Source organism: Tachypleus tridentatus, chromosome 2 (assembly GCF_004210375.1).
Source record: "Tachypleus tridentatus isolate NWPU-2018 chromosome 2, ASM421037v1, whole genome shotgun sequence".
NCBI classification, from domain to species: Eukaryota; Metazoa; Arthropoda; class Merostomata; order Xiphosura; family Limulidae; genus Tachypleus; species Tachypleus tridentatus.
This window is the reverse complement of record NC_134826.1, coordinates 153758967-153782153: the sequence shown is the minus strand read 5'-3', so window position 1 is coordinate 153782153 and position 23187 is coordinate 153758967. Positions and strand designations below refer to the sequence as shown.

The window sequence follows — 23187 nt, the reverse complement described above, 5'->3', positions numbered from 1 at the left end:
CCCGCTAAATAGCTGTGGCTAACGTTAATATATGCTAACTAGATGCCAAATAGCTGTTCGTCATACCACGGTTAAAAAGGTGTAGCTTTAGGCTTTTTTTAGAAATGAAGCATGAAGAATTCGTAGTTACTAATCTCCATATTAAACTATCATACTTGTATGGATTCAGTTCCAATTTCATCAGCTCAGAGTAAACGAAGCAGCAAGGAACAACGTTAGAATGAAAAGATAGCGATGGAAACCTGTCGGTTGCTATGTGATGATTACAGTTTTCAAAATTATTTTATTTATCGGTTTTATTTGACTAATTATAGAATGAAATATGACGCTTATCATTAGGAAAGGTAACTCAGTTGAAAAGATATTCACAAACTTAAATAAATCGAATAAGATACCAAACATTTTAGCACCTGACGGATTCATTACTGAAAAAGTATTATAATTCAAAAGTAAATTTCCCAATCAACAGTAATTAAAAACAAAATTATTTGTATGAAATATTGGGTGTCCTGTGGTATAAGTAAGAATCTTAATGTTACGTACTTCACATTTAATGGAACTAAACTGTATTAATATTTGTATTAAATATTGGGTGTCCTGTGGTGGTAGTAAGAATCTTAATGTTACGTACTTCACATTTAATGGACTAAACTGTATTAATATTTGTATTAAATATTGAGTGTCCTGTGGTGGTAGTAAGAATCTTAATGTTACGTACTTCACATTTAATGGACTAAACTGTATTAATATTTGTATTAAATATTGGGTGTCCTGTGGTGGTATAAGTAAGAATCTTAGTGTTACGTACTTCACATTTAATGGAACTAAACTGTATTAATATTTGTATTAAATATTGGGTGTCCTGTGGTATAAGTAAGAATCTTAATGTTACGTACTTCACTTTTAATGAACTAAACTGTATTAATATTTGTATTAAATATTGGGTGTCCTGTGGTATAAGTAAGAATCTTAATGTTACGTACTTCACATTTAATGAACTAAACTGTATTAATATTTGTATTAAATATTGGGTGTCCTGTGGTATAAGTAAGAATCTTAATGTTACGTACTTCACATTTAATGGACTAAACTGTATTAATATTTGTATTAAATATTGGGTGTCCTGTGGTATAAGTAAAAATCTTAATGTTACGTACTTCACATTTACTGAACTAAACTGTATTAATACTTGTATTAAATACTGGGTGTCCTGTGGTATAAGTAAGAATCTTAATGTTACGTACTTCACATTTAATGGAACTAAACTGTATTAATATTTGTATTAAATATTGGGTGTCCTGTGGTATAAGTAAGAATCTTAATGTTACGTACTTCACATTTAATGAACTAAACTGTATTAATATTTGTATTAAATATTGGGTGTCCTGTGGTGGTAGTAAGAATCTTAATGTTACGTACTTCACATTTAATGAACTAAACTGTATTAATATTTGTATTAAATATTGGGTGTCCTGTGGTATAAGTAAGAATCTTAATGTTACGTACTTCACATTTAATGAACTAAACTGTATTAATATTTGTATTAAATATTGGGTGTCCTGTGGAAAAAGTAAGAATCTTAATGTTGCGTACTTCACATTTAATGAACTAAACTGTATTAATATTTGTATTAAATATTGGGTGTCCTGTGGTATAAGTAAGAATCTTAATGTTACGTACTTCACATTTAATGGACTAAACTGTATTAATATTTGTATTAAATATTGGGTGTCCTGTGGTATAAGTAAGAATCTTAATGTTACGTACTTCACATTTAATGAACTAAACTGTATTAATATTTGTATTAAATATTGGGTGTCCTGTGGTGGTAGTAAGAATCTTAATGTTACGTACTTCACATTTAATGAACTAAACTGTATTAATATTTGTATTAAATATTGGGTGTCCTGTGGTATAAGTAAGAATCTTAATGTTACGTACTTCACATTTAATGAACTAAACTGTATTAATATTTGTATTAAATATTGGGTGTCCTGTGGTATAAGTAAGAATCTTAATGTTACGTACTTCACATTTAATGAACTAAACTGTATTAATATTTGTATTAAATATTGGGTGTCCTGTGGTATAAGTAAGAATCTTAATGTTACGTACTTCACATTTAATGGAATAAACTGTATTAATATTTGTATTAAATATTGGGTGTCCTGTGGTATAAGTAAGAATCTTAATGTTACGTACTTCACATTTAATGGACTAAACTGTATTAATATTTGTATTAAATATTGGGTGTCCTGTGGTATAAGTAAGAATCTTAATGTTACGTACTTCACATTTAATGAACTAAACTGTATTAATATTTGTATTAAATATTGGGTGTCCTGTGGTATAAGTAAGAATCTTAATGTTACGTACTTCACTTTTAATGAACTAAACTGTATTAATATTTGTATTAAATATTGGGTGTCCTGTGGTATAAGTAAGAATCTTAATGTTACGTACTTCACATTTAATGAACTAAACTGTATTAATATTTGTATTAAATATTGGGTGTGCTGTGGTGGTAGTAAGAATCTTAATGTTTCGTACTTCACATTTAATGGACTAAACTGTATTAATATTTGTATTAAATATTGGGTGTCCTGTGGTATAAGTAAGAATCTTAATGTTACGTACTTCACTTTTAATGAACTAAACTGTATTAATATTTGTATTAAATATTGGGTGTCCTGTGGTATAAGTAAGAATCTTAATGTTACGTACTTCACATTCAATGAACTAAACTGTATTAATATTTGTATTAAATATTGGGTGTCCTGTGGTATAAGTAAGAACCTTAATGTTACGTACTTCACATTTAATGAACTAAACTGTATTAATATTTGTATTAAATATTGGGTGTCCTGTGGTATAAGTAAGAATCTTAATGTTACGTACTTCACATTTAATGGACTAAACTGTATTAATATTTGTATTAAATATTGGGTGTCCTGTGGTATAAGTAAGAATCTTAATGTTACGTACTTCACATTTAATGAACTAAACTGTATTAATATTTGTATTAAATATTGGGTGTCCTGTGGTATAAGTAAGAATCTTAATGTTACGTACTTCAAATTTAATGGACTAAACTGTATTAATATTTGTATTAAATATTGGGTGTCCTGTGGTATAAGTAAGAATCTTAATGTTACGTACTTCACATTTAATGAACTAAACTGTATTAATATTTGTATTAAATATTGGGTGTCCTGTGGTATAAGTAAGAATCTTAATGTTACGTACTTCACATTTAATGAACTAAACTGTATTAATATTTGTATTAAATATTGGGTGTCCTGTGGTGGTAGTAAGAATCTTAATGTTTCGTACTTCACATTTAATGGACTAAACTGTATTAATATTTGTATTAAATATTGGGTGTCCTGTGGTATAAGTAAGTATCTTAATGTTACGTACTTCACTTTTAATGAACTAAACTGTATTAATATTTGTATTAAATATTGGGTGTCCTGTGGTATAAGTAAGAATCTTAATGTTACGTACTTCACATTTAATGAACTAAACTGTATTAATATTTGTATTAAATATTGGGTGTTCTGTGGTATAAGTAAGAATCTTAATGTTACGTACTTCACATTTAATGAACTAAACTGGTACTCAACGAACATAAACTTCATGTAATAATGAGCATTAAAAATATTATAGAAATATTTGACTATTTTTTATATCTAGTATAATATGGTATCATAAAATTAAATTTAGATATTTTTAATATTTGATACCTAGAGTGGCTTATGAGAAATAAAATTTCGAATATTTATTCACATTAATTATAATAAACATTCGAAGTCCTGTTTCTGATATAAATTACAACAAACATTCAAGTTTCTACTTCTGATATAAATGGTGATAAACATTCAATGTTTCTTTCCAAATATAAATTACAATAAAACTTTAAAAGTCGGTTTACTGATACAATTTAGAATAAACATTAAAAGTCATGTCTACTGATGATACAATAAACACTTAAAGCTATGTTTAATGATAACACAATAAACATTAAAAGTTATGTCTACTGATAATACAATAAACATTAAAAGTCATATCTATTGATAATACAATAAACATTAAAAGCAATGTCTACTGATAATACAATAAACATTAAAATTCATGTTTACTGATGATACAATAAACATTAAAAGGTATGCTTACGGATGATACAATAAACATTAAAGGTATGCTTACTGATGATACAATAAACATAATACTGGGTATCAAATGCTGATGGTTTTATAAGCTCCGTTTCTGGTACTACATCGTCCTAGATTTAAAATACAGTGAACAATAAAAGTTCTGATACATGAACAATCTGTTGATTATTACGTGAATTACCTGACACTAAGAAAGTATTTACCGTGTCTCATGTTATATTTAGTTCTGTTGGGCATAAAATTACCTGACACTCAGAAAGTATTTACCGTGTCTCATGATAAATTTAGTTTTGTTGGACAACAATTACCTGACACTCAGAAAGTATTTACCGTGTCTAATGATAAATTTAGTTTTATTAAGCAACAATTACCTGACACTCAGAAAGTATTTACCGTGTGTTATATCCAGTATTGTTAGCCAACATTTACACAACTCTCGGGTTATACCTATTGGGTTGAGGAATAATTCGTGAGCGTTTTTACCATGAAACGCTTTCGCAAATTATTTCATGTCATTTGGTAGATAATTTTTTGCTCTAATAGATGGTGTGTTTGATTTTCATATGTCTTTAATTTTTGCTTTCATTTTCAGCTCATTAAATGGAATGTCAAGTGGACAAAATCGAGCATTTTCGACACCATCTGCTTTTCGCATTTAATTTCTTGCAATTTCGTTTACAACAATGCATACTATATACCTAGGTATTACATGAAATAAAGTATCATAATAAATGTTTTGGGTGTAATGTGTTCATGCATTGAAGTATTGTATAGTCTTGCATGTAATGCTTGAATGAAATTATTTAAAAACGCTCACGAATTATTCCTCAACCTAATATAATCTATAGTTGAAAGTTATATCTGATTCCTAAACGATTTACTGTTAAACAAAAGAGAACTTACTCTAGTGTTAGTAGTATTAGGAAAAACAGATGTAATGAGAAGTTTGTAATCCAACTTTTCCTGGAAGATCCACTAAACAGGCTAAGCTCCAACATACATTGATACTTCATCATTTGCACATAAGAACTTGCAAATTTAAACATTACTATAATATACTGATCCTAAAAAGGTTCCAATTAAGTCACTCTGAAGGAAACTTAAGCCTTCGTTGTAGCATCCAAACTTACAACGCGCAAGTATTTCTATTTATGTGTTTCTAGGCTGCTTCACGTGCACCAAGTAGACAAGCTGGTACTGAAATGAAAGCTAATTTTTCAAACATAAACAAACAAAGTAGAAAATTTAATGCCCTCTAACGGCTAACGTCTAAAACCATTAAGTACCCTAAAATGACTCGTTTCGGTTGAGTTCATAATTGATCCTAAAAATTTCACTAAACAAAGCTAACTTGCATTTTTGGAAGAATTTCTATCCCTGTTGAGTAAAAATTCAAATTAAGTCACTATAATATTTAGAGTCCGAAAACGTCAGAGATATGGTTGACAATACAGTGTTTCCTTCAAACAACACGGACGCGTAAACCTGTTGGTCTTTTTTATATGCTGAGGTTGTCATCAACAATCTGCTTGAAATTATCATTATGTAAAACAGAAGGTATGAGTGGTTACCACTGTATAGAACAGACACAATCTGCTTGGATTGTTTGGTTGGTTGATTTAGTGTTTTATGGCACAGATAATCTAGATAAAAAGGTAAAAGTAAATTCAGTAAAATCTATAAAAAGAAATTAAGGTAAAACAAAACAAAGTTAAAAAAATAAATAAACAGCTTAAACCCAATGTTTACATCTAGTCTACAACCTCAAGAGAAAAACTACAGTAACTCAAGTTGTAAAGGACTTTCTGTAGCGTAACTGTAATAATCATAACTCGCCAGGAAGACTAACAGATAAGTACAAAACCACCGTCAGTCACCTGAAATTGACCTTTCCAGTCCTAGGTTTGAGTTACTTAATGTTACGGTCAGTTTCTAATTTCAAATCAAAATAGATGAACCGTGATTTTTAAAAGGGAGCCACATTAAAAATGTGTAATGTATAAATTAAAAAATTTAAATGGCATTAAAAAGATTAATGGCCTTTAAAAAACTAAAAACATTACCAAGGTGGACAGTGTCCCATCGTCAATAACATTGTCTAACGTTATGGACAAACCTTGGAACAGAACATGCTTAAAATGGTGCCGTCGTTGTGAATCATAACGATGACAAGAAAGTAAAATGGGGCGTATTGTGATCTGAGTGTTACATACTGGTGCATCAGTTCCAGATAAAAGAAAACGATGAGTTAAAAAACTGTGACCAATGCGTAGTCTAGTTAGAACAACTTCCTCTTTCCAATCCTTACAGGAACAAGACGGCCAAAGTCCAATATAGGGTTTTATTGGGAAAAGCTTGTTTTCACCTTGCTCACTCCAAGTCGACTGCCAGCTGGCACAGAGTCGAGCCTTGAATACAGGTCCATAGTCTATGTATGGAACAGGCACAGCGATGACAGTGCCAGGCAGACAGACTTAGCTGCAGTGTTGGCGAGCTCGTTCCCGCGATTACCAACGTGGCCTAGTATCCAGAAAAACCTAATAGAAATATATGATAAAGAGAAATGGGCCAGTCAGTTTTGAATATCGGTGAGAACAGGGTGTGAACCAATGTGAAGCGATTCCAGGGCCAGTAGAGAACTAAGAAAGTCAGTATGAATCGTGCAGTTCGAGTACTGCTTAGCTTCTATGTGATCCAGGGCAAAAGAAATGGTATACAGTTCAGCAGTGAACATAGAAGCTATAGTGGGGATTCTGCACACAACCACCAAACCACAACAAACCATGGCAGAGCCCACACAGTCACCTGATTTCGAACCATCTGTGTAAATAGGAATGGAAGGATGGTTCAAAACATGTTTAGCAAATAGCAGACAGTGTTTCCAAACAGGAGTATCTACTTTTCTCAGATGACCTGAAGATATGTCACAATTGGGGACTGTAAGAAGCCATGGTGGGATGGGCTGACCAGTGGACACAGCAATGTTATCCAAGGACAGATCCAATTCATCTACTGCACCTGGATACGAAGACCAAAAGGAGCAATGGCAGACCGTCTGGTCTAAAAAACACTGCCCATCGAGGAAGGAAAACACAACCCCAGGTGAGATGCTTTGGTTAGGAACGAAGTTTCGAAGCATATAGTAAAGACAGTTGCAAACGCCAGAGGTGCAAAGAAACTTCATGAGACTATATGTATGAGCTCTGAACTGGGGAAGTGCGGAAAGCCCCAGTGCAGAGCCAAAGTCCTTGATGATGAAGAGGATCTAGCATTTTTATGTAAAAACGTCTCGTGTGGGTTGAGAAAATTTTTTACGTAGAGGAGCGAACAACGTTTCGACCTTCTTCGGTCATCGTCAGGTTCACAAAGAAAGAAAGAGGTAACTAACCGGAAGCTGACCACATGTTTGAAAGGGTTTTTGTAACTGAGTGTCGGAATGTAGAGGGCGGGCTTAGATGTGTGGTAGAGGTCACGGAGGATATTCAGTGCTCTTGCACATTTGACCCGTAGCTGCCGGATGTGTAGTATAAAGGTTAGCTTGCGGTCAAAGATAAGCCCCAAGAACTTAGTCTCAGAGACCACAGGTAACACAACTTCACCGATACGGAGTTCAGGATCAGGGTGAATACCCCGTTGGCCGTAAAAGTGCATGCAAACGGTTTTAGAGAGAGAGAAGGTAAAGCCATTTGCTGTGGTCCACTTCAGTAAACAATTGAGAGTATTCTGTAGCTGCTGCTCAATGTACCTCATGTTCGACGACTGACATGAGATGTGAAAGTTGTCGACATAGAGCCCATTTGCAATAGTGAAAGGGAGTTGTTCAGTGATGGCATTAATTTTTATACTGAAAAGAGTGACACTCAGAACACAGCCCTGAGGGACTCGAAGTTACTGTAGAAAAGAACGGGAAAGTGTTGAACCCATGCGAACAAAATGCCATACCTCCACGTTGTATCATAAGCCTTCTCAATGTCAAAGAATATTGACATAAGATGTTGTCGTTTGAGAAAGGCTTCTTTGATTGAAGTTTCCATGGTGGAGCGCTGTTATCGAAACCCATACTGGGTGGGCGAGAGGAGACTGTTTGATTCGAGGAACCAAACAAGACGAGCATTAACCATCCTCTCTAAGGTTTTACAGAGACAGCTCGTCAAAGCAATTACACGGTAGTTTGAAGGAATCTTAGGATCCTTCCCAGGCTTGAAGAAAGGTAGAACAATAGCCTGGCACCATGGATCAGGAAAAAAACATTCTCTGTCAGATCCGGTTAAAAAGAATCAGAAGAATAGCAAGAGAAGCAGGAGATAGATGGCGCGGCATGTCATAGTGTATATCATCAGGTTCAGACCGATGAAGGGCCAGTTTGAGTTACACCAGTGTAAAGGGGCGATTATAGTCACAGAAACAATCAGTTCGAAAGGAAAGAAGTGATTTCTCAGCCCGAGTCTTGATGGCCAAGAAGGTGGAAGAAGAGGCAGAAGTGCTAGATACCCGGCAAAAGTTTCACCTGGAGTATCGGCGATGCTCTGGGTATTAGTTACTTCCTGGCCATCAGAGAGCAAGATCGAGATAGGGAGACAGAGTTATATTGCCCACTGACCTTTCGAATCTTGTCCTAAATGACTTTGGAACTGGTGGTAGAGGATATGCTGGTTTTGAACTTAATCCAAGATTCCTTCTGGCTTTAACGTCTTACCCATCGAGCATGTGCGTGGGCCCGCTGGAAAGCGATGCGGTTCGAGAGTGTGAAATGTCTACGGAAGGTATCCCAGACTCGTTTTTGAATCTTCCGTGCCGTATGGCAGGCAGGATTCCACTATGGACGAGGATATAGTGGAAAACGTGTAGAGGTGTTAGGAATACATTGAGCAGCTGCTTGTATAATAAGTCAGTCTATTGTACGTTTTAAACCGAGCGAGTGAATGAGAGTGAAAAAAGCAAATAATATCTTAGCACGTTGTAAGTCTTTGAGAAGGAAGGTCGTGTCTTCAAATTCTAATAACGTGTTAGTACATTTTGAGTCTTTGAGAAGGAAGGTCGTGTCTTCAAATTCTAATAACGTCGTAGTACAATTTGAGTCTTTGAAAAGGAAGGTTGTATCTTCAAGTTTTAAGATTTTGTTCTTATGTTTTTGTATATATAAACGATATTATTTTGGATTGAACTTTTATTGAATTTTAATCTGTATGGTCGATAAATTTGGACTTTTCTCTATTCTAGAAATAAATACATATAAAAATTATACTTAACCTTGAATAAATTAAAATCTAATATTCTAATAGAAAAATTTAGAAGGAGAAATATAAGTGCAGAGAGGAATCAGACGGCAAACAATTGTTCAATCGTTTGAGAAGTACACTTTGTTGTCTTATTTTGCAATAATATTTTAAAGAAAATTGTTGAAAACTTTTCTAATTTTTTTTTAAATTTTATCTAAAACTTTTACTATTTTATAATTTAATTGTATTTTATTCTAAAATAAAAGAATATTTATAAAATATTTTTCTTATATCTAACAATGAATCGTTGGCCATCTACATCCGAAGGTGCTGAAAAAGATGAAACTGACAGAGAGTTCTCTGACTCATGGAAGGGAGGAATCTTCTCCAAAGAAACTGGGCAAAGCTGTAAATGAAAACTAAAATATGACGAAAGATCCTCGGCTTTATAGATGTTAATAATTTACCTTATTGTGTCTTATGCAACAGGACACTTCAAATAGTATTATGGTGTCAGTTAAGTTGCGGCGTCATTTTGAGACCAATCATTCAAAGTTTAATGAAAAAGGGACTGAATATTTTAAACGTGATCAGCTCTTTATTTGTAACAGCTTTTCAAACTAGAAATGAAAAAAGCCACTGAAGCATCTTAAAGAGTAAGTTATTGTATTGCATTGGCGCCTAATATTGCTGAGAGACTAATAAAGCCTTGTACAGTTGACATTGTTGAATGCATACTGGAAGAAAAATCAGTAACAGAAATCACAGCAGCCCCACCTTCCAACGATACAGTAACTCGTCGAATTAAAGAATTAGCTACAAACATAAAGACTGAGTTAGTATCTCGTCTACGGATTTGTACTTTTGCCTTACAAATTGATGAATATACAGACGTGGCCGGACTTGCTGTTTTGCTTGTATTCGTCCAGTATCAGCACCAACTAACCATCGAATAAGATCTTATTTTATGTGAATTCTTGCCAACAAACAATATTCAATGTGTTGAATAATGTTTTTGAATTTCATGGTTTATCCTAGAACAACTATTTTGACATTTGCACTGATGGTGCAAAAGCAGTTGTAGATAAAACTGCTGGCGTTTTAGCAGGAACAAGGCAGTGTCACCAAACTGTACTAGTAGTCATTGTATTCTTCACTGCCATGCACTAGCGGTAAAAAAAAAAAGCCAGTTTCACTTAAGAATGCCCTTGATGAAGCAGTAAAAATTATTAATTTTATTAAATCTCGATCCTTAAGTGTACGTCTTTTTAATATTCTGTGTGACAAAATGGGAAGTTTGCATAAAGCATTACTACTGCATACCGAAGTACGATGGTTGTCTCAAGGAAAAGCACTCGTGCGATTGTTTGAGTTGCGAGCTGAACTAGCCGCTTTTGTCATAGAAAACCATTTGTACTTGAACGAACGACTGACAGACAAATTATGGTTATTCCGACTTGGGTTTGGCCAACATTTTCTTGAAAATGAACGAAGAGAGCCTGTCACGTCAAGGAAAACAACTGACATTATTTGTTGCCAAGGGTAAAATTCGAGCCTTTAAGCGAAAGTTAAAATTTTGTACAACTTGTATCCGCGATCGTGAGTTTGACTACTTTCCAATACTTAATGACGAGATCGGTGGTGATACTAACGAATGTGATTTTTTGATATTGTATAATAAACTTTGTCAACATTTAGAAGATCTGCATAACTCAGTGAACCAATATTTTCCAAATGACCAATGCATGATGCTACAAGATCGTACATCGGTAAAAGATCCATTTAAAGTGCAAGATAGACCAATGGATTTTAATGTAACAGAGTACGAAAAGCTCATTGATATGGTTTCAGATTTTACATTGCAACTAACCTTTGAGAAACTATCACTTGTCGAGTTTTGGTTTAGTATCAAAGAATAATATCCACAGTTATCTGAAGAAACTGTTAAAATACTCCTCCCTTTTCCAACTACATACCTGTGTGAGTTCGGATTTTCTTCACATGCTTCAACCAAAATAATATATCGCAACAGATTGAATGCAGAAGCAGATATGAGAATCCAGCTGTCTTCTGTTAAACCAGACATTAAAGAGATTTGAAAAAATGTAAAACAATGCCACTCTTCTCACTGAAAATATTTTATTTTGTTTTTCATAAAAATATCCTATGTTTAACGTGTAATGGGTATATTTTTGCTATTTTTAATTTAATTAAAAATAAATATTTAAAAGTTTTCAGTTTTAATTTCTAATACAGTAAATATCGACAGATATAACCCACATATATAAAAGCTCTTTGGGAGTCCTCAATCAATTTTTGGGGTTTAAAGGGGTCCTGAGACCAAAACGTTTAAGAACCGCTGTTCTAGAGTTTTGTTTGAGTTAAGCATTTAGCTGCACAATGCTCTGCCCACCATGGGCATCAAAAACCGGTTTCTAGCATTGCAAGTCCACAGATGTGCCACTACGCCACTGGGTGGGGTGAGAGAGAGAGAGGGTGGTTCACACCTTATCTTATTTCAAAAGAATCTAGTAAATATCCACAAACGTTAACATTGGTTTTAACTATCGCTGTGGATTAATTTTATCCATTTAACAAAATGTTCAGAAAAACCGTATCTGCTTAGTACATAAAGTAAAATCGTAATTTACTCGATCAAATGTCACATAAAGTGATATAACACATACAGAAAAACTCTTATAGTTAAATAAGTATTTGACGTCTCATAGCATTTTAATATTGAAGAAAATATTATATCATGGAACACCAGCTGTCTTTGATGAGATGATAATCATATCTGCTAAGTTAGATATCATAGTGTTAATGCACTTGGAATATATTTTGTAATCAACATTTGTAAGTGTAATAGGACCTTTAAAAGATCAGAGTTGGCCTTTTTCAACTGCAAGAAGATTACTCATTTAAACGAAGGAGGCAGAGAATACTTTTATCTATCGAGTTCTTTAACATTTATACAAGTTTACTTCCTGTAATGCGTTAAAACGTTTTACAAAATTCCCCGGGCCAAATTTTGTTTTTAACGTCTTGTCACAACACAGCTCAATAAATTTTCTTTTTCTGCAGATGTAAATTTGGCTGGCGTCTGAGCCTTGCATGAGTTTTGGATCCATGCAAACTTCTCCATATATTCTGGAAAATAATTTTAAAACCAGTCACTGAGCTGTGTTAGGAGCTCCTCAAAAACAGATTTTATTTCGTAGATTGTTGTTGTTGTTTTGAATTAAGCACAAAGCTATACAATGCGCTATCTGTGCTCTGCCTACCACGGGTATCGAAACCCGGTTTTTAGCGTTGTAAGTCCGCAGACATAACGCTGAGCCACTGGGGACCTACTTTGTGGGTTAAATCAACTTTATTGGATGTAACAAACTGCTGCAACAGGGTGAAACAGTATTTACCACCATCTTCATTCATTTTTCTTCTCCATAATAGTAACTTTTTCTAAAGGCTGAAACCTTCTCTGCGAGATTCAGAATGTGCGTGTTGCTTCCCTGCAGAGAGAGATTCAACGCATTCAGTTTTTCGAAGAAATCACAATGGTATGCTAATTTTGACAGAAATCAGTATCCAAGAAGTTTTTAGCACATTCGTGTTCTTTTTCTAGATAAGAGTTCTTGTCGTAATTCGAACACACGGGACAGCCATCGTGAGCTACAATAGTAGAACAAAGATATGTGCTCAGATCCCATATCCTCACACAGTTAAAAAAAAAACACCTTCTGTGGCCGAGCTTTTGCAAAATTCACTACTTTCGGTATACTTTCCAGAACAAGGCTCAGTGGAGGACTCAGGTGCTTGACACAAGGGCTTCCCCGTAGAATTTGCAGTGGGTCTGTAGTGCATCAAGAACTTTGCTTCTATGAGTGCCTGCAATTCTCCATAACAGCCGGACATAGAGCGACCACTATCAGTACAGACGCCAACGCACTTAGTCCAGTCTAGTTGTTTTCATACATAAAAGTGTCAAGGATCTGAAACAAGACTTGAGCCTTTGTATCTGCAATGATACTTTTACAAAAGAGAATATCTTCCACAATTTTTAAGATACTAAGAATATACATTTGATGTTACTAATTCATTCTTCTGAATTATCCAGAAGATAAGTTGTGTAAGGTATTAAGAATATACATTTGATGTTACTAATTCATACTTCTGAATTATCCATAAGATAAGTTGTGTAAGGTATTAAGAATATACATTTGATGTTACTAACATAAGATAAGTTGTGTAAGATACTAAGAATATACATTTGATGTTACTAATTCATTCTTCTGAATTATCCAGAAGGTAAGTTGTATAAGATATTAAAAACATACATCATTGGTATTACTGACCTATTCTTCTGAATCGGAAACGAAGAGTTTAGTGATGAATCACCGGAGGACTTAAGTTATTAAAAATAAACATGAATCCCAATTTATTATTCGATATACTGTACTGGTTTCGGGTAATTCCACCCCTCATCAACAATCCTGGACAAAGATGAATCGAAAAACAAGACTTGGCATCTCTTATCCCAAACAGCTTGTTTTACAATTATAATAACACATTAATACCACCAATGTAACATATTATTCAAATCATAAATAAACACAGCTTTACTGTGGTGAGTCAAATGTTACTAAAACACAATATAGCTATTATACAGTATAGTGCTAAAAGAACCTTGGGGTCAATTTTTCAATTTGTTCTTCTCTATGATTATTGACGAACGACGGAATTCCCAGAAACAAGTTTAACTCCGTAACAGATGGTGAATCTAATGACTGGTAATAAATTGTACTTCATATTTAATTTTTGCTTCATGAACAAGCACTGTAACTTAAACTTGGCTGTAGGCCGTATAATAACGTTCATGCACATTCATAACAGTAAAATAACACTGTACACTAGTGGCATGTATAAATATAGTTTCACGACACATATTGTTGCTTCATGTTAACTGATACGTTACATAGAAAGCCTGACTTACTCATTATGAAAACAAAAAGTTAAACTTTGAGATCACGAGTGAATACCAAAATAAGAAAAAAAAACAACTATGATGCTCAAAAAGATACAAGGCATAAAAGGTTAACTTTTGTTCCACCAGATGTCTACAGTGTTTAGAAGCCCCCATATGTTCGTGTGTTTCAATTTTATATGTTTAGTGTTGGATTGATCATAATGGCTGAGAAGTGGTAGTTTTGAGGTGGTGTAATAACAAATTGTGATGGTCTAATAAGTAGAAGTTATTAATATTTATTATAGCATCTTCGTTTAGTATGATCTGTTGTAAATAACGTGAGTATTTATTAATAATATTATTATTAGTAGAATAGGAATGAAAATAATTTACGTATTTGAACGTTAATTAAAGTCATAGTACTAATAATGTGTATGCTAATATATAGGGTGACCTAATCCTTCAGTTAACTCTTAAGTACAGATTTGTATAATTTCAAATGTAAAGTTGTTTAACTGTTAGTAGTAGGTGTAGTATAGTTTGCAAGCATTTTAACACTGATGTAATATATCCATTACTGAAACTTGCAGGTATCATATTTTGTTCATTATAAATATCCATTTTTTATAGATTAGTAAACCTTTAATGTAGTTTGTACAACTTCTTAATTTTGTGTATATACACTACAGTTAAGTGTTACTGTTATTAACTAGTGTTTGTGAATTACGCTGTATGATTAAACGTAAGAAGGTGGCAGTGAGCAGTTCAGTGCATGGTAGTCACCTCTTCACAGTAGGACGACCTTTAATGGATGTTTCTTTAATAATATAGGGAAAGATAGGCACAAAAGCTTTGCATACATAAAAATGTCAATTTGATTGTTGAATGTGAGTTTCTTGTTTTTACACAACCATCTTAAAAAACAAACAAAAAACTATTACAATAATCACCCACTCTTATTTCTATATTCTACATGACTAAATACTTTAAGGACCACAAGAATTTTTCCATAAGTTTGTTCCAACATCCTCTTGTAATGGTCTTGAACTTCACTGGTAAAGAGATTCTACAAAAGTGTTTTCTTTCTTGGTGATAGGTTTTCTCTTTACTGACATGTTTGATATTTTCAGAAAGAAAAAAAAAAAGACTGATGATTTTTAACAGTAGTTTTGTAAATAGTGTTCTTTATATTTTTGTAGTAGTATTTTGATTGGAATACTGTTATTATTCAGTGCAGTCCTGGTTTATTATATTGGTTATTAACCAAAGTTGTTCAGAGATCTGCCTGTAACTCTGGCAGTGTTATTGTAATCATTATACTAGAAGCTCTAGAAAATGTTATTATTCATCTTACATTTCAGTTTTAACTCATTTTCATGGTATATTCACATACAAATTCTCCTGTAATGATAAGTCTTTTCCTGTAAGCAGCATAACTCACCTGTCCAGTTTTAACAACCTGATCAGTAAATATATAAAAAAATTTAAAAGAAGTTAGGTAAGAAGGTCTTAATATCTTAAAATTACTCTTTTCAAGAAAGAAGAAATATCAGATTTTGTGTTTATAAGTGAGGTGTATCAGTATGAGATAAAATATAATTTCATGAAGAAAGGAACCATCATGAATTTTATATTGCATGAAGAATAATTTGTGTATGTACATAGTAATCTGTGAAAAGGATTTACTTGTATTATTAAAGATGTAAATTGGTAATGGGAACAAAAGAAAATGCTCTTTTTTAGTGAATGCTAGAATAACTTACATTAGTAATGAAAAGTGTGAGAAAGAATTAACAAGTTATATATAGAATTACATTGTATTCTGAATATTCATGGATAGAGAAAATAGTTTTTCAGGACTCCTCTGTGTTAGGTAAAAACAAGAAACTTAGAGTTTAAAAAAAATAAACATTTAACAACTACTGGTATATCAAGTGGAGTTTAAAAAACCAAAAGAACTCCTTGAGTCCATTATTCAGGAAATGAACTGTTTAAATTGAGTAATTAGCTTAAGAAGGAAAAGAGAGTGTTTCACTAAATAACTATTGTTCTTTAGGTAAGCTTCTTTTTTAAGTTATGAAGGTAATGTGTAAAAGTTATTCTGAATGAAAAGTAGATCAGGACAAACTTACTTTATTTCTTGTTATTGTTTCTGTAAAATTTTGTTGCTGTTGGTTTTATAGACCCATGGCTACTAAGATTATTCACAATGTTTGAGTATTATTTGGAAAAGTAAGACTAAGAAAGATGACCTATGTGTTTGTAAAAAGTAAACTGGAAGCTAAGCGGACAGCTGTTATCTCAGAGGTTGAGTCTTTGGATTGAGGTTGATGAAGAAAGAAATCAGCAAATTATTTATTTATGTTTTACAAGCATCTTGGTGAAGCTATTGAATCTTTCAGGAAGTGAGACAATTTATAAAGTTGTTCTTATTTTCACCTCTATCTAAAATAGTTTGTAAAGTTATCCAGCTGTTTACTTTTAAATGGAATAGCTCATCAAATTGTTCAACTTGTAGATTACATAGTATATAAAGTTCTCCAGTTCTTATAAAACTGTCCAAAAGAGTTTTGTTACAGAAAAAGTAGCATGTCAAGTTGTACATGTTTAAATTCGTTTATAAACTTGTCCAGCTGTTTACCTGTAATCAAAATAGCTTAACATTGGCAAATTGTGTAAAATAACATAAAAAACTATTCAACTGATTAGCTTCATTTAACATAAGTTAGAAATCTGTCCAAAGAAGTTTAACTAGTGTTGTAGGCCATGTCTTCACATTAGATTATGTATTTTTTTTAACAGAGGAAGTTTTTTACATCATGTGATGAGCATGTGGCTTAATGATCAAACTGTTTAGAAGACAGAAATTGAAATACATTTATACTTGCAGAGCAAGAACCTAGTAATGGGAAGAATACACAGTAAGTGAATTCTCATACGTGAGATTGAAACACATTTGTACTTGCAGAGCAAGAATCTAGTAATAGGTAGAGAGGATCTTTATGGTTGAATGGTGGCTAGATCACTACAACTTGCTACTTTCACCAGGGATTTTCTAATGGTCAGTATACTGGTCAGTTGTGGCTAGAGTCAACTGTTTCATTATTGGATGTCCTTATGGGTTTTATGGACATTGTCTAAAATTGATGTTTATTATATTACCCAGAAAGCACTGGCCTTGCTTCTCTTTCCACAGTATGTTATGCTTTTGACAATGTAATACTTCATGGTGAGTGAGGTCAGTGTGCACTGAATGTTTTTTTCTACCCATATAAATAATCTCAACTTCACACATTAATTGCAAAATGACCATGACCATTACAGTGCAGTTCCTGTACCTCTGTTTTATTTATACCCTCTTAGTCAGAAACTTCTTTTTGTACAAAATGGTTAAGACTGGTTTACTAAATGACCACAGCTGATAAAGGAACTAATATCTGGAAACTATTTCTCAATACTGTGGTCACATGACAGTGAACCCATTAACAGACTGAAGCTTAATGGGGGGAAAAAATCACTGAGATCATCCCTCATGGTATTTTGAATTCATAAGTGGGATATATAGTCAGATGGATCTTCACATCCTTATGTTAGTGATTTTGGCTGGTCTTTCCAATAAATGAATATCAGCTATTAAGTAAATCTCCATTTGGAAGAATGGAGTTAGCCTCCTAGGTTGCTTATTTTAATATTTGTATGTCAAGTTCCACATGGCCTTGTAAGAACAGGCCATTTGAAATGCAATGTCTGGCCCTATATTCCAAACCAGCTTTGATGTTTTCATTATTAGCAGGATACCTTGACCATAATATCAATAAGAGTGAGTTTGACTTGCATTTTATTAAATACAGTAGTTTCTATCTTGTCCTTGATCAAAATGGGTTGAATAGAAGAAAGTAGGAAAATTAAAAACTAATAACATTGAAGAAAGGTGACTCTTTTCCCCCAACAGTAATTTTCTAACCACTTTAAGGCTCTGTTGTCTTTTTCTCCCTTCTTTTGATTTCAAAGTCAAAATAGTCTTGGATGAATTTCTCACTCTCCCATCAGTTTCAAGTTGAATGGAGAAATAGCCATACTCTCTTTTATAAATTTTGCAATCCAGTGACCAAGAAGTAGCTTCCTATACTGTAACGAAGAAGGAGCTTCCTATACTGTAACAAAGAAGTAGCTTCCTCACACTTCCCACTTTCTTCTGACTGAAAACCAGTGCTTCCATTGTCTGATAATGCTTGAAGTGATAGCTTAGTATAATCAAATAGAGGGAGTCAGATGTGCCACTCTTTATTTGTAGAGGGTTGTTCCATGATGATTTACATGTGAAACCCAGTTGAATGACATTGATCATGGGTTATGTAGGAGCTCAAGGCTTGTGACATGTGAAAAATGTTTTTCTATATAAAGGCTGTTACTGAGCAAGAATAGCTTTATTTTTGTAAGGAAGTGAGTACCTATCATAAATACATTTTTAGTACAGGAAAGTTATAACTTCAAGTCTTCCCAATAATCTGACTATTTCACACCAAAAAGAGCTTAGTCAGGTGTTCTGTGTCACTGAATATCCTCATTTTGAGGAGTGGATAGGTATTCTATGCTTAGAATTCTTCATTCAGTCTTAACTAGACTGGAATGTCTTTTCTATGTTTTGGCTAGAAGCTCTTTAATGAAGATCTTAAACCTTGTGCATAGAAATTTTCTGCACTTTTTCAGTCCAAAGTTTGTACACAGTCTGAACCACAACTTATGTTGCATGTGCTTGCAATGCTATATTAGTTGCCACAACATCCTATTGGACAGTGTGTCTTCATACTTTAGAAGATTTTGGTTTTGAAATTAGACCTGTAGTATTCTTACTTTTTTATCCAATAAAAGTTGATGGAGCTTTATTTATAGTTAGGTGTTGATGAACTTGAGTACCAGTCCATCTTACATGGCTCAGTGCCATCCTTTATTGCAATCTTGCACTGAGTTACCTTATAAAATTTATACTCCAGGCTCCAGAGTAGAAACATCTTCAAGATCAGATGACTCAATGTTGTGGTTTACTGCAGTTCTTTAGTTGCTCATAGGGCCCTTTCTACAGATTGTCCTCTTTGCTGAGATGTTGCAATCTTTACAGTATACAGAAACTAAGCAGTACACTTAAGTGTACAGTTTATATTAACTTACACTGGAATTGCTTAACTATCTAAATCTGTTTAAAGTTGTTTTTTTTCTGGTTTGACGTAAATGTATATAAAACTGAATTTTTGTAGTGATATGGAGTGGCCTTTCAGCTCTCTGCAAAATTGTACTATTTGCAAGATTAAATTAGCTGTTGAGAAGGTTCTTGTGCTTAGTCAAAAGAATCAATAATATAAGTTGTACTATATAAAAACACAGGCAGTCCAAACCAAAGGTTATCTGTTAAGATTGTCTTTTGGTGCATGTCAGTGAGAGAGCAGATAACTGGTCAACTTGAAAGAAGGCTTTTCTATTGAAAAATTAAGCTGTTGAAAAGTTCTTGTTTAGACTTCTTCCAAAGTATCCTCAAAGATGGAGTCCCAGTTATGTTTTACCAAACACCTGCCTGGAGAAGGCTCATTTGGTGATGACAACAAGTACTGATAAATTATAAGAGATCATATCATCTACAGAAAAGAAGACAATCAAAAAGGTTATTTCCAAACAGTTTATGGACATCAAATGAGTAAAGAAAGAATTTTTTTTGTGACTCAAAACTTTGATTGTAATTTGTTTCGCACATGATTTTAATATCTATATTTTTGAATATTAATGTTTTTATTGATAAAAAGTTACTTTATTTTAATTATCTTAGTTTTTAACTTTAATGTACCTTGTTTTTATATGATAGGATTGTTAAATGGCCTTAACTGTACAGGGATGGAACAGTTTTGTAAACTAGTATTTGCTACTAGAGGGAGTTTTAATGTCATGGAATGATATATAAGATGTAAATTAAACTAGTTAGTTTATTGTTTTTCCTTTTTTTCCATTTAGACTAAAGAAAATACTAGAATTAACATATAAAATTAGAAATTAAGTGAAACTGTGTATTCAGACTAGTCATCTTTCCTTGGAATTATTAGCTTGCACCTTGACACAACTGCTAAAATATTTCTAGGTATGTATGCACTGGGGTAGTCTATTGCTAAGGAACATCAGATCATGTTTCAACATTAGATGCAATATCCTTCACTTGTTTAAACAAAAAGCTTATTTTTTTTGGTGCAGTAGTACTTAGTTGTATTTTCATAATCTTTTTGACAAATGAAGGATATGTTGTGATGTACCTGCATTTGAAAGATCCTAGTTTTAAGTTTCTGATAAAAATCATTAAATTTATTAAATTAATTTTATTTCTTTACAAAATGGCAAAATTAAAAAAATTCCAGTTATTTTAATTGTTATTTGAATATAAATTTTCACATTCACATTTCTGAAGTTGCCAGAGGCCATACACTCCTCAAAAGAGTTTTCTTATTCTCCTACAGTAATGACTGAAGGTCTTTTCATGGTAAGAATCAATATTGCCAATGTATGTCATGTGTTTGGTTCTTTTACTAAGACCCAGGACAATCTCCTACTTACATAACATGTACAGAGCCAGCAGCCATATATTTGAGCAGCTGTTCCCGTCACCTCTTTGCTTATATCCTTTATTCTTCACTATGATATACCTCACTATATTTGTTTATGTTGGTTGATGGTTGAAGCTGTTTTATGAGCTTCAAACTTCAGACTCTTTTTCTTTACTTTTTCTTTGTATGGTGTTCACATTCATACAGTTTCCTTTGTCTCAGCTTTGTGTTGATTCTCAGTTATTATGACCTCCTTGGCATTGAGGCTTTAACTCTTTCATTTCTTATGATTGGGATATTTTTTTCCAGAACTCCAATCTCTTGAATGTCTTCTAGAATGGGGATCTTCTCCTACTGCAGCTTTCTCCTCCTCTTTTTTTTTTTTTTTTTCCAAAAATGTGCTTGGTCAGCATGCATTATCTTCTGGAATTAGTCACCTTTATCTTGATCTTGGAGATTCCAGTTGACTCCCTTTCTTCAAGAAGATTTTTGGAAGTATTATCTTAGCTTTCTCTGTCTTTCAGCTTTCAACATTTTCCTTCTACTTTGGCATTCTTTCCACCCTTGAAGTCTTAACTCCAGACAATGAATGTAATAGAATTGGTCCTCAACTTCAGTACTTTATTCCTGTTTTTGTATTTCCCAAAACGTTGTCAATTAGAAAGCCACTTGTAGGTCTGTGTTCTTGAATCAGTTTCTTGTCATATCTTCATTCAGAATGGAAGGTTTTATTGTTCTGAGGTAGATCTCTTTTATGTATGTGTTTCCTTCATTTTGAAGATTGACCCCTTCCTAGCCTCATTCTGGAAAGCAGTCTATGTTACAACTTTTCTTATTTCAAATTCTACTCATTTGGATTTAGCTGGTGAAGCTCTTAGAGTGTACTGACCCCAACTCAGTATTTGTTTCAATTTAAGGGCCTTTGTCAATACATTTCCTGGATGGGCTCAGCTCTCTTCTATACATTTGTAAGGCACAGAGCTTCTAAGCTGTACTCCCTCCTATCAATAAGAAGGCAACACATCCTCAACTCAGTGCTCTCCTTTAGCACTTTATGTATACTAGAAGCTTTTTGATATGCTCAATTGTTATTTTTTTTATTAAGAATTATGTACTTTGGCAACTACTATTTTCAACTTTTATTTAACATTTGAAGTATTTTTCTTACCTTCTTTTTCTGTATTTCATGAGAGGAAATTTTAAAAATTGATTCCATTTACAGATTCTGATACAAATTATTGTCCTTTGGTTCATCAGTTTGATTTACTGTAAAGTAAACTGAGGTTTTTGGACTCGCATTCCATAATTTGGATATGATTTCTTTGACAAGAATATCCTTCATTGTAATTATGTCATTGTTTTGATTTTAACAATCTGAAAATGACCAAAGCCTAAATACCTTGTACAGATGTACCAAAACTATTTGAATAAGAACAGTATTATTGCTTTAAGTTAAGTCAGCTTCGTGGTAATTATTAAATATGGTTTTCATATCAATATTTCTGAAACCTTCAGATTCCTCCATAGAAGCTGTTATTTTCCTTAAATAGTGACATGGTAATTGGAACTTTTCTGACAGTGAGCAATGTTATCACTACTGTACATCATTTAGTGGGTTATATTCTACATTTTTCATCTCAAGCTTAGATTTGGGGCTTCCTGTTCTATAACTTTTGCTAAGCCTTCCATGTGTTTACCAACTTTTCCACAACCTGTCTTTGCTTCTGATTCTCCTATCCATGAAGATCAGGTAACTCCCACCTTTGACTTTTGCTGCTATGATAACTCTGATATGTAGCAGTTATTCTTTTACTTCAGTTGTTTTCACTGGTCCTTGTGTTAACTTCTTGTATTTACCTTAATATTTTCTTTCTCTACTTCTATTGTGTGATTGAATTATTGCAGGTTTTTTCTGTCTCTGTTTTGTGCTGTCTTGCAGATGCCATGTATTCCCTGAAATTAAGATTCCTCTGTTGTAGACTGTGATTGTAATCCTTCCTCTTTTCTAGTGCTCTTATCCTTTGAATCTCTTTTTCTTGACTGGGTATTTTCTTCTACCACTTTGACTGTTTTTTTTACTACTTCTGGTTTACATTACTAAACCTTTTTTCATCCTGTCTCATTCTCTTTTTCAGTTGTTGTCCAATTCATTTTTTCTTTACTTTCTGGGCATAGTTCCGTAGTTTTATTTTCAGGGACTCCACATCCATCCATTAAAATAAAGAACATTTCGATCTTCTTAGGTC

General features: G+C 33.2%; 2 protein-coding genes across 3 annotated transcripts in view; one reads left to right on the top strand and one right to left on the bottom strand.

Moving 5' to 3' along the window:
* LOC143245656 (gamma-aminobutyric acid receptor subunit alpha-6-like) overlaps positions 1–13309 on the bottom strand; it is a 53719-nt gene extending 40410 nt beyond the window's left edge. Inside the window, exon 1 of the mRNA XM_076492005.1 lies at positions 13176–13309. Coding sequence (XP_076348120.1) covers positions 13176–13309 — 134 coding nt within the window. The remainder of the gene's footprint in view (positions 1–13175) is intronic.
* A 1248-nt stretch (positions 13310–14557) lies between these two features.
* The window catches only part of plx (PTB_TBC1D1_like and TBC domain-containing protein plx), a 62820-nt gene continuing 54190 nt past the window's right edge, over positions 14558–23187 (top strand). For both annotated transcript variants that reach the window (XR_013025617.1, XM_076491682.1), the window contains exon 1: positions 14558–14698. The gene's annotated coding sequence lies outside the window, so the exon portion shown is untranslated. The remainder of the gene's footprint in view (positions 14699–23187) is intronic.